The sequence below is a fragment of the Elephas maximus genome, chromosome 8, assembly GCF_024166365.1.
Source record: "Elephas maximus indicus isolate mEleMax1 chromosome 8, mEleMax1 primary haplotype, whole genome shotgun sequence".
Lineage (NCBI taxonomy): Eukaryota > Metazoa > Chordata > Mammalia > Proboscidea > Elephantidae > Elephas > Elephas maximus.
In genome coordinates this window covers 47,928,931-47,942,158 of record NC_064826.1, presented here as the reverse complement: position 1 = coordinate 47,942,158, position 13,228 = coordinate 47,928,931, and the positions used below count along the sequence as shown (strand labels likewise).

The 13,228-nt window shown below is 36.0% G+C and overlaps 1 protein-coding gene across 2 annotated transcripts in view; it reads left to right on the top strand.

The window, feature by feature from the left end:
• Nucleotides 1-13,228, top strand: part of MAGI2 (membrane associated guanylate kinase, WW and PDZ domain containing 2) — a 1,497,921-nt gene that overhangs the window by 1,243,645 nt on the left and 241,048 nt on the right. For both annotated transcript variants that reach the window (XM_049894296.1, XM_049894295.1), the window contains exon 10: nucleotides 1,120-1,758. In XM_049894296.1, coding sequence (XP_049750253.1) covers nucleotides 1,120-1,758 — 639 coding nt within the window. The remainder of the gene's footprint in view (nucleotides 1-1,119; nucleotides 1,759-13,228) is intronic.

Sequence of the window (13,228 nt, the reverse complement as noted above, 5' to 3'; positions counted from 1 at the left end):
CAAAAATAAATCATTTTTCATACATAATTGAGTTTTTTAATAAAAACAATTATCTCAAGCAACCATATTTTTTTACATTTTAAGAAGGATATTTTGTTTTTCTGAATATATTTTATAATTAATCATTTACATTCAGGGCATTTTTAATATAAAGTTAACTTCTCATCAGTTGACCTCTGCAAACCTGTAATAAGTCTCTGGGGAGAAAAGACAAATGCCTTTACTGAAAATGACCTACAGAAATACCAGTTGATCTAAGATCAGACAGTGAGTCTATGGTAGCTTCCTGATTGAAAGCCAAAGTCCTAAACCCCCATCTTCTCTTACCAACAATCATATTAATATTGGTCCACACTATTGAAACCCACTATGTGCCAGGCATGGTGCCGTGCACTTTTCCTGCATTTTCTCATTTCATCCTCACAATAACTTTACAAATGAGGAAGTGTTGCTCAAAGCAGGTAAGTACTTGCCCAAAATCACATATCTGTTAAGTTGTAGCATCAGAATATGGACCCAGTTTCTTGATCCCAAACCTGTGCCCTTGGCCTTTACTTGTGGGTGTGTAGGGCCTTTGCAATTACATCTGCTATAAATGGAGAAAATAAGTGAGAAAAATATTTTCTCTTTCAAAAAGCAGGAAAAATGGCATTTGACTCAGTCAAGTGATAACAACTAAGAAACCCATATATCAGGGTTTTTCTTTTGTTTTGTCCTGTTTTCATCCAAAACTTGTAACACCACTTCTCAGTAGTTTGAAAATTCTATTAATTGAATTGCCACCCCAGAAGATGGCAATGAAGATGACAAAGAAGCATAGGGTATGTGCTTCTAACCTTTTCTTTCTGATCCTTTTTTTCTGAACATGAAATTGTTTCTGTACTTGAAGAATAACCAAATAGCTTTTTTTTTCAGCATTTGATCATTATACTTGTTGGCAGACCTGTTGTAACCTTGAATCACCTACAGTGAATTTAAATATTATTCTAATTGATTTTCTCACTGCTTACTGAGAAACAGAGCACTTCATCCACTAGCCTCATAAGTAATTCCATTCCTCTAAGTCAACATTAATTGAACTTACCTCATGGTGTCAACCTCTTTCTTTTTTCCTTGCAGGTGATGTCATTGTCTATATTAATGAAGTTTGTGTCCTTGGACACACTCATGCAGATGTAGTCAAACTTTTCCAGTCTGTTCCTATTGGCCAGAGTGTCAACCTGGTGTTGTGTCGTGGATACCCCTTGCCCTTTGATCCTGAAGATCCTGCTAACAGCATGGTGCCACCCCTTGCAATAATGGAGAGGCAACCTCCAGTGATGGTCAATGGAAGACATAACTATGAAACATATTTAGAATACATTTCTCGGACCTCACAGTCTGTTCCAGATATAACAGATCGGCCACCTCATTCTTTGCATTCCATGCCAGCTGATGGCCAACTAGATGGCACGTATCCACCACCTGTCCATGATGACAATGTGTCTATGGCTTCCTCTGGGGCCACCCAAGCTGAACTTATGACCTTAACCATTGTGAAAGGTGCCCAGGGCTTTGGCTTCACTATTGCTGACAGTCCTACAGGACAGCGGGTGAAACAAATACTTGACATTCAGGGATGCCCTGGCCTCTGTGAAGGTGACCTCATCGTTGAGATCAACCAGCAGAATGTACAGAACCTGAGCCATACAGAAGTAGTGGATATACTTAAGGACTGTCCCCTTGGAAGTGAGACTTCTTTGGTCATCCATCGAGGAGGTAAGACTAACCAACACTGGCTTAGCAATAAATATGTGGGTGAACCAGTTGAAACTTTTACAATGATACTGTAAAAATGGAGGCTTCTCTGCAGTTGAATGAAATTGTACTTTTAAAAATAAAGGTAAAAGAGTAAGGGAGAAAAATATGAGTCCAGGGAGCTGAGCTTTTGAATTTAGAGAGTATTTTTCATTTTTTATATTAAGTACATGTTTATGTTGATATGAACTTGAAGATTGAATCCCCAGCTATGAATGGGTTATATTCCAAAAGTTCATTAATGAGAACTCATATTGCTTGCTCATCGATTTGATTAAGAAACCTGCCATTTCCCGTGGAAGCAATGCCCTGAATTGTGGTTAGGATGTCAGGTTAGCAGTTAGAAGCCAATTTGTACCCAAATATAGTATTGGTAATCACTATAAGGACCTTTGGGTGTGTTACTGTAGGCAAATCTTTTTGCTCAGGACACATCTTCCACTACTACAGGGGCTGCTCCAGCAATAGGTAGCCATAGTGATGCCCATGACCTGGGATGAAAGCTGTGGAACAGGGCTAGGGCCGAAGTTCTGGCCTGGGTGTTCTGGGTGAAGGATGGAAATAGAAGCAGTGAGGAGTATGGTAGGAGCTCTGAACCCTAGATGTTTCTTCCTTTCTACCTTCTCCATGGGGAAAGAAAGGGGTTGCTAAGCAGGGGACCCCTTCCTCACTTTTCTGCTACTTTGCTATTGGTGATCAGTGAAGCTAGGAAGATGAAAGGGGGACAGGCCCACCATAGCAGGAAGGATGCTTGAAAACAGAGCATAAAGGAAAAGACTCAGGCTGTCCTGTTTTCCTGCTTAGTGACTTGGGGACTTAGAACACTTAAAAGTCCATGACCTTCAGATTTCTTATTTGTTGTTGTTGTTATTTGCTGCCATTGAATCAGCCCCAACTCATGATGACCCCATGCACAACAGAATGAAACAGTGCCCAGTCCTGTACCATCCCCATGATTGGTTGCAGATTGGATCATTGTGTTCCATAGGGTTTTCATTGGCCAGTTTTCTGATACAATGGGATAATAATACTATCTAACATGACGGTAATGAGTCCTGGTGGCTCAGTGGTTGAGCATACCATTGATAACTGAAAGGTTGGCAGTTCAAACCCAACCAGCAGCTCCACAGGAGAAGAATATGGCAGTCTGCTTCCGTAAAGATTACAGTATGGGAAACCCTATGAGACAGTTCTACTCTATCCTATAGGTCCACTGTGAGTTGGAATTGACTGGACAGTAATGGAGGTTTTTAACCTGATGGTAGTGTCCTCAGTATTGAGTGGCCCACAATAGGTGCTCACTAAATGTGGAGTCTAAATCAGCACTTAGGCTACAGCAGGAATAGGTCAGGAGAAGCAGTGCTATGAGGAATTCATGTGAATGGCACAAGCACGGCAAGCATATGTGATTTCCTATTCAAAGCACTAAAAATAGCATGAAAGCCTGTCAATTTGAAATGCAAGTGAAGGCAGTCAAAGCTGAAAGAAGTACCTTTTAACCTTTTAGTTTATTTGACCCTCTTTGCAGGTTTTTCCCCTTCAAGGATGCCAAATATTAGGCATTTGTGAGCAACACTGCATGTATTTATGTTTTATGTATTATGTTCCTATGTTAGAAAAGAAAATACGGTAGCAAAGCAATCAAATTTACCTTCTTAAGACATAGCTACAAAATAGCACTTGACTTTTAATACTAAATATTGACAGTGCATTAAAATTTCTCCCATTGCTTTTTAAAGATTAAAACAAATATTCATTAATTAAAGAGCCATATCTTCATAATGTTCAATTGAAAATCAAATCTTTGGCAAAGGTATATTAAAAGGTATAGCGGAAAATCACTGGGCAGTAGCCACTGTATGATTCATAGAGACAAATTTGAACATATTTCATGTATAATGGCTTTTTTAAAGCCACGACATAGCAAGAGAAAGTACTATGAAATCCTTAAATTCTTTCTTTAGATTATTATAATATGTACCTTTTCTGAAAAAAATTTATTGTATGTGGCTATCAGTCAAGTGCTGGGGTTTCTCTCTCTCATCAGTCAAAGTTTTGTTTGCATTGTGTTTGGAGTGAGAAACTTCTTTTATTTTGTGGGTTTTTTTTTTTTAGTTGGGGGCAAACTCTGGTGGCATAGTGGTTAAGAGCTACGGCTGCTAACCAAAAGTTTGGCAGTTTGAATCCACCAGCTGCTCCTTGGAAACCGTATGGGGCAGTTCTACTCTGTCCTAGAGGGTCACTATGAGTTGGAATCAACTTAACTGCAACGGGTTCGGCTTTTGTTTGTCTGTTTTTAGTGTAGAATTGCAGAATGTAGTACTTTGTGAAGCTTAAATATTTCTAGTCAAAAACTTCTTGAGATACCCCAAATTCCCACATTTTGTACTCGTCTCTCTGAAGTTTTTTTTTTTTTCTCTGAAGTTACTAGGAACTAGTACCATGTTTTTCTGATGACAGAGACTTTGTCTTATTACAGGCTACTCATTATTGCTATGGCCTCATTCAGAGAAACATAGATTTTCAAGAGCAGATTCATACACCTGGGTCCTTATACCAGGATGGTTGTTGGTTGGTTGGTTGTTTTTAAATATTTACTAGCATTTCTTTTTTATAAAGTAATAATGTACATGAGTTTTTAAAGCAAATAATGTTGAAAGGCATACAATGAAAAGTAATTTTCCCTTCTATCCCAGACATTCAATCCTGTTCCCCAAAGGTAAACATATTTTTCATATGCATACCTCCAGAAATTCTGTAGCCTTTACTAGCATATGTATGAATATATAAAGTATTTTAATAGAAACAGGATGATATTATACATACGTCTTATAGAAAAAAAAATGGTTGCTATGGTGTATTTCATTTATTTAACATACGTCAGTGTGGTATAATTTACATAACCATTAATTCACCAATTATAAGTATATACTTCAATATTTTTTTGTTAAAACTATATAGGTGTATAAACCTTACAATAATCCATAGACTGTCCGTCATTACAAAGAGTTCCCTCATGCCCATTTGCAGTCAGTCCCCACTTCCAACCCCAGGCTGAGGCAACCACTAATCTGCTTTCTGAATAGCTTTGCCTTTCTGGAAATTTCGTATGAATGGAATTATACAGTATGTTGTCTTCTTTCACTTACCACAAAGTGATCTCTCACTTAGCATAATGCTTTTGAGATTTATCCATGTCAATGCATATATGAGTAGCCTGTTTCTTTTTATCCCTGCGAAATAGTAAGTAATGCATTGTGTGGATATACCACATCTAGTTTATTATCCATATCCAGCACATGGCTATTTGAATTGTTTCCAGTTTGGAAATAATGCTGCTATGCAAGTTTGGGTATAAGTCTTTGTACATGTGTTTTCGTTTTTCTTGGGTACATACATAGGAGTGATGTTACTGCATTGGATGAAAAGTGTGTTTTTAACTTTTTAAGAAATTACCAGTGTTTTCTAAAATGGCTGTACCATTTTATATGCCCACCAGTAATGTATGAGGTTTCCAGTGTCTGCACATTGTTGCCAACTCTTGGTATGGTGCGTCTTTTTTATTTTGGTCAGTGTGTAGTGATACCTCTTTGTGGTTTTAATTTACATTTCTTTAATGACCATTAGATGATGTCCATCATTTTTTCATGTGTTATTAGCCATTTATATGTCTTCTTTGTTGACATACCCATACAAATATTTTGTCAATTTGTATATTGGGTTTTTTGGTCTACTTATTAAGTTGTGAATATTCTAAGTACAAGTGCTTAATGAAACACATGATTTAAAAATATTTTCTCCCAATATATGGCCTGTCTTCACCTTCTTAGTGGTGTTTTTTGAAGCACAAAATTTTTTTTATTTTAATGAAACCCAATTTATCAGTTTTATCTCTAATGGATCATTTTTGTTTGTCAGTGTTATATTTAAGCCAAGATTGCAAGAATTTTTTCCTGTTTTCCTCTAGAAGTTGTATTATTGTATAGCTCATACATTTAGGTCTATAAACCATTTTAAGATCATTTTTGTGTATAATGTGAGGTAAGGGTCCGTGTTCACTTTTTTTTTTTTTTTTTTGCATATGGATGCCCAATTGTTCTAGTATAATTTATTGAAAACACTACCCTTTCCCATTGAATTGCCTAGGTACTTTTGTCAAAAATGTATTGAGCATAAATATGAGATTAATTTTTAGACTCTATTCTGTTCACTGATTTGTCTGTCCTTATACATACTCTCTAGATTACTGTCTATCCTTATATACGTTTTCTAGTTTATTGTAGTTTTATATAAAGTCTTGAAATCAGTGTGAGTCCTCCAACCTTTTGCTTCTTTATCAAAATTAGTTTGGCTATTCTATATCCTTTTCATTTACATATAAATTTTAACATTAGCTTTCTAATAAAAAATTAAAAGACTTCCTGAGGTTTTAGAGTTACATTGACTCTATAGGCTACTTTGGATAATTGCCATCTCAACATTGGGCTTTTCAATTCATAAACGTGGTAAACCTCATTAATTTGAATCATCCTTAATTTCTCTCAGCCACATTTTTTGGTTTTCAGTGTACAGATCCTATACTTTTTTTGTTAAACTTATTTTTAAATATTTTATTCTTTTTTATGTTATCGCAAATGAAATCATTTTCTTAATGTCATTTTCTGGTTGTTGCTAATATATAAAAACACATTTAATTTTTGGTTTTGGTTTTGTATATTGGAATCTTATTATACTTGCTTATTAGTTCTAGGAGGATTTTTTGTAGATTCTATAAGATTTTGAAATTGGGTTATAAGATTTTGAAATAGATTATTATGCTATGTGTCTTAGGCTGGGTTCTCTAGAGAAACAAAACCAGTTAGGCATATATAAATATATCAAGAGATTTATATCAAGGAAATGGCTCACCCAGTTGTAGATGCTAGAACATCCCAAGTCCAAGGGTCAGGATAGAGGCTTCTCCTGATTCATGTAGCCACAGGGGCTGGCAAACCCAAGATCAGCAGGCCAGAGAGCAGGGCTCTTGCCCACAGGCTGCGAATATCAATGAATCCCAAGATCGGCAGGCAAGACCACAGGTAAGCTGCTAGCTCAGGTCCCAAAAACCGGAGTTCGGAGGAACAGGAGCTAGCTTCAGGATCCAGTACAAGCAAAACCTCTGAGCCTTGCCAGAATGTCTGTGATATTCAACGCAGGTCTCACGTCCAAGGAAACTCCCTTTTAATTGATTGGCTGCTCACAGTAGATCCTATCATAGGGATGATCATGTATCAAATCTCAACAGGCAAGTGATCACAACATTATACGACTGCCAAAACACTGAGTATCATGGCCTAGCCAAGTTGACTACAATTTTAACCATCACACCATCATTTAATAAAGACGGATTTATTTCTTTCTTTGCAATGTGTATGTTTTGATTTATTTTCCTTGCCTTATTACAATGGCTAAAGCTCTAGTACAATGTTGAATAAAAGTGATATGAGTGGATATCTTGCCTTTATCTCAGTTTTAGGGGGAAAGCATTAGTCTTTCATCATTAAGTATTATTTTATGTATAGGTTTTTTTTAGATGTCCTTTATCAGGTTGAGAAACTATTTTTAGTTTGTTGAGAATTTTAATAAGCAGGAGGTTTTAGATTGAAATGATCATGTCTTTTATTAATAAAGTATATTAAACCCACTGCCATCAAGTTGATTCTGACTCATAGCAACCCTATAGGACAGAGTATAACTGCCCTATAGAGTTTCCAAGGAGCGCCTGGCAGATTCGAACTGCCGACCTTTTGGTTAGCAGCCATAGCACTTAACCACTACACCACCAGGGTTTCCAATAAAGTATATTACATTACATGATTTTTAGATGTTAAGTATTGGATTTCTAGCATTAACCCTACTTGGTCATGATGTATAATTCTTTCTATATGTGCTAGATTCTGTATGCTAATATTTTGTTACGGATTTTTACACCTGTTGGGATATTAGTCTCTAGTGTTCTTTTCATGTGATGCCTTTGTCTGGCATTGGAATTAGAGTAATATTGGCCTCATAAAATGAGTTGGGAGATGTTCCCTCTCCCTTTATCTTTTTAAGGAGTTTGTAAAGGATTGACAATATTTCTTTCTTAAAAGTGTGATAGAATTCTCTAAAGCCATGGAGGCTGGGTGAACTTTCTAAAATATTGCCCTGAGATAATCTTGAAACCTTAAGCCAAAAATATCCCCTGAAGTCTTCTTAAAACCAATAAAAAAAAAAAAAAAATAGGTTAGCTTAATTAGTAAAGAATGTCTGCCTTGAACATTGTGCTTATTTAAGTACTATCTGTATGGGATCAAATTTACAATAGCAACTCAAAAGACTAGACAGGAAACTTAAGGGCATTGAGTTTATTTTAATAGAGGAGAAACAATTCAGAAAAGGAGGATGAGAATGGTTGCACAACTTGAAGAATGGAATCAATGTCAATGAATTGTACATACAGAAATTTTTAAGTTGGTGTATGTTCTGTTGTGTATATTCTCAATGTCATGGATTGAATTGCGTCCCCCCAAAATGACTGTCACCTTGGCTAGGCCATGATTCCCAGTATTGTGTGATTGTCCACTATTTTGTCATCTGACGTGATTATCCTATAGAGGTAAATCCTACCTCTATAATGTTAATGAGGCAAGATTAGAGGCAGTTATGTTAATGAGACAGGACTTAATCTGCAAGATTAGGTTGTGTCTTAAGCCAATCTCTTTTCAGATATAAAAGAGAGAAGTGAGCAATGAGACATGGGGAACCTCATACCACCAAGAAGTAGAGCCAGGAGCATGTGTTCTTTGGACTAGGGCCCCCTGCACTGAGAAGCTCCTTGGCCCAGGAAGATTAATGCCAAGAATCCTCCCCGAGAGCTGACAGAGGGAGAAAGCCTTTCCCTGGAGCCGTAATCCTGAATTCTGACTTCTAGCCTCCTAGACTGTGAGAGGAGAAATTTCTCTTTGTTAAAGCCATCCACTTGTGCTATTTCTGTTACAACAGCACTAGAAAACTGAGACACTCAACAACAATTAAGATAAATTAATTTTTTAAAAGTTTGATAAAACTCATTAGTGAGGACATATGGGCTAGACTTCTTTGTAGGGAGATTTTTTAGTTACTAATTAAATTTATTGACTTGATTTAGGTCTATTCTGTTACTTTTTTAGTCAGTTTTGGTAATTTATGTCTTTCTCAGAATTTTTACAGTTCATCTAAGTTGAACTGATTATCACAAAGTTTTTAAAAAAATTTTGTAAAATTCTTTTTAAGAACCATCTTTCAGATTCATTGACTTTTTTATGTTTTTCTGTTCCTTTGTTTTCCATTCTTCTCTTTAGTATTTTCTCCCTCTACTTACTTTGTATATTGTGAAAATGATGTGGTGAGGGTATCTGACTTCCTGTGGGGGGAAGGAGAATCAAGATCAACAGTCCAAGGCTAATTCCTATGAGGTAGAGATCAGACATGCCTCCTCTCTTAAACCTTTTTACCAGTTCTGACACCAGCTGTCCCTCCACTGCACTTTCGACTTCTCTACTGGATTTGATAATTTGTTGCAAATTATCATGAGATAATACTCATGATTATGGGGAAGTAACAGATTACAATTCAGGATTAGGAACGACTCAGGATACAGGTCTTCAGTCAACACAGCTTCTCAGTCATGCCCACAGACAGGCCTCTCCCTGGTCCTCAACCTCTCAAGCCTTGGCCCCTCAGCCCTTCAGCCCTCTTAGGCCAGGCCAGCCTCTGCCCTGCTTAGAAAAGTGTTACAAAACTCTTTAGATCCACCAATAAGTGCCCAGAGTCATCCCACTCTACCAGTAAGCCTTGGACGGAAGGCATTCAGTTTTCTCACTCCACTCTGTGGGCTGAGAAGCCCACTGCACCGTCTCCTGCTAGTTTCCTGGTTCTGCTACCTTTGCTGTCACCATTTCTCTGCTGCTGCTTCTCGCCGTCTCTCACCTTCTCTGGTGTTACAGCTCTCTCTCTGTCTCCTGGGTCTAGGAGGCTCTCAGCTCAGGGACCCCAGGTCTAAAGAATGCACTCCATTCCTAGCTCTTCTTTCTTGGTAGTAGTGAGGTCCCCCCTTTCCACCTCTGGGATGGCTCATCTTAAGTCTAGTGGAATGACAAAACTGACCAATCCCCTCATTAGGGTTCCATATGCCTTATATTCATGGTCCCACCCCCTTAAGAGTGCCATGCACCTTATTTGCATGGTTAGCAAGCTGTCCAATCCCCTTGGTGGGCCACAAACATCTTATTTGCATAGTCCCACTCAATCATTTGGTGGGAGTTACAAGACCATGGTTAGAAAGGCCATATAAAAGCAATTCATTGCACTGCATATGTGCTTTATTTTTCTTTTCCTGTCTTCTTGAGTTGAAAGCTCAAATGAATGATTTTAGAACTTCCTTTCTAATATAAGTATTTAAGGCTATATATTTTACTCTTAAGTACTTCTTTAGCTGTAGTCCATAAATTTTGATATGCTGTTTTCCTTTTTCCATTCAGTTCAAGATATTTTCTCATTTCCTTTGTCATTTCTTTTTGGAATCAAGGGTTATTGAGAAATGTGTCATTTATTTCCCAAATATTTGGGAGTTACCATTTTTTCCCTTTGTTTATTTATAATTTAATTTTGATATGGTCAGAGAACATGTTTTGTAGATTTCAGTCATTTTAAATGTATAAGGACTTATACTATACTATGCTATGCTACGCTACGCTACACTATACTATACTATATTATGGAGCCTTGGTGGTGCAGTGTTTAAGAACTCAGGATGCTAATCAAAAGGTTGGCAATTTGAATCCACCAGCTGCTCCTTGGAAACCCTGTGGAGTAGTTCCACTCTGTCCTATGGGGTCTTTATGAGTCAGTATCTTATACTATACTATATTGTATTATATGTATAGAGACTTGTATTATATGTGCCTTGCTTTTTTTAACTTAACAATTTATCTTGGAAGGCTTTATGTATTAGTTCAGAGATATGCTTCATTATTTTTAAAAACTTATTTAATCAAATACCCATGGATGAATATTTTGGTGGTTTTCAGTCTTTTTCTATTATTAAAAAAAATACTTTCTATCGTTGCACATCTATCTCTGCACAAGAGAGTAGAGCTATAGTATACATTCATTTTTGCTTGCTTTCAACAATTTTTTTTTTTTTAGTACCCACAATATGGTAGGCATTTTTTGACTCTGGAGACAAAGCAGCAAACAAAGCCAGCCATGACCTTTTTCTCATGAGGTTTACATTCATTTGGAGAGAGACAGATGAAAAATAAATGAGACCATAAACATGTTCTTTGTTTATTTGTTACTTTTATATCTCATACTCACCTGGGTTTTATCTGTTCTTGAATATTAATTTTATAATCTGTTGCCCTACTGAAAAACTTATTGTTGCTCTCTTTTTTTTTTTTTTTTAATTCATTTCTTGGGATTTCTGAGTAAAAGTACACACCTACAAATAACAATCACTTTGCCTCCATCTTTCCTATTTACATATGTATGACTTGTGTAATTCATTTTGCTGCTATTTCTGGAACACTTAATAATGGTGATTATGGAAACTCCTTTCTTATTCCCAACTTAAATGGAAACAGTTCCATTTAACATGATTAAACACAATATTAGCTTTTTTCTATGAGATGCATATTTGCCATGTTAAGGAAACATTCCTGTTTCCTTAAGAAAATTTAACAAAAATGGATAATGAATTTTATCAAAGGCTTTTTGCCACCCATAGAGATGATCTTTTTTTTTTTTTCTCCTTTGACTTATCAGTGTGATGAATTGCACTAAAACATTTATTAGTATTGAAATATCCTTTCATTCTTGGAATAAACTATATTTGGTCTTAACATAGTATGCTTCTCATGTGCTCCTGGGTCCTATTTGTTTATATATAGTTGTTTGTATTGATATTTATGTGTGAGATTGGTCTGAAGATTTCCTTCTTGCTTTCTTTTCTGTCAGATTTTACTGTAAAAGTTTGCTGGTTTTGGAAGAACATTCATTAGCTTTCCTTCTCTGTCTCTGATCTGAAACAAATTAACACTGAAATCTATTCTTTGAATATTTGATATATTACTCTTTTCAAAGCATCTAGTTCTGGAGGGCTGAGGTTGTTATTTGTTTATTTAGGCGGGAAGGTTGCTTTTTTACAATTTCCTCAATTTCTTCCTTAGTAAATGGTCTTCTTAGAGTTTCTTTCTTGCCTGGGTTCTATTTTTGTAATTTTCCTATAAAATCATCTCTTTTATTCCAGTTTTCATATATATTTAAATGGAATTGAACCAAGTATTCTCTAAATTTTTCTTCCCATTTCTACTGTACCTAAGATTATTTTATTGTTTTTCTATCATTCTCATTTCTTAGTAATGCTATTTTCTTAATTAGGTTGGCTACAAATTTTCTATTTCAGTGTTTCTTTTCAAGAAACATAGTAGTTTGTTTATAAATAATTTCTTGGCTGAAGCTCAGGCTAGTATGGAACAGGAAATTATTGCACGTTTTGTCCAGGGAAGTGGTGACTTGATGTCCGGAATAAAGCGAACCCAGAGTGATTTATTATTTGATCATATTCTTTATTCATATTTATATTAAAATTCAGCAAAGTCCCTTACTTAAATTGTGAGCCTCCCATAAGTTACAGTTGATCAGAATTTGAGTAGTTTCCTTTCTACTCCTAGAAAAAAAAAAAAAACTCCTAGAAAACATGATCCAAAAAGTTTTCACTAAAACAGAATACTTCCTTCTCAGCCTGTCTCATACAATGATTAACTAGTATCAGTAATGCACGTGTTCTTCTCCTACATTCAAGGAGGATTATGGGTATTTGAGAGGCATCACAGACTATAAACAGGCTTTGTTTGAAGGCAAGGTATAAAAATTATGGACCTAGAGAATTATTTCTATGTAGAGAAAACTCTAACTCTAAATTTTCGAATAACCTATTATCAGACAAGAACACTGTATCACAATTTTTTAACTGCTTAGAGAAAATATTAAAAGCAAATCCATTGGAAGTATTTATTTCTTCATAATGTGATTACTTTTTTCTAAAAAAGAAGACTTTATTTGGAAATAACTTGAAATCACATAAAAGTTGCAAATGTAGTAGAACACCATATACTCTTTACCCGTGTTGTTGTTAACATTTTGCCCCATTTGCTTTAATTAGTATGTATGTGTGGATGTACTCGTGTGTATTTCTGAGCCATGTAAGATTAAGTTGCATACACCACTTCCCTTTACCCCCAAAGATTTCAATGTTTATTTCATGTTACTACTTGTTGAGAGTAACATGAAGTAAACAATGCCGGAGATCAAATGATAGAATTTTGCAAGACCAACGACTTCTTCATTGCAAATACCTTCTTTCACCAAC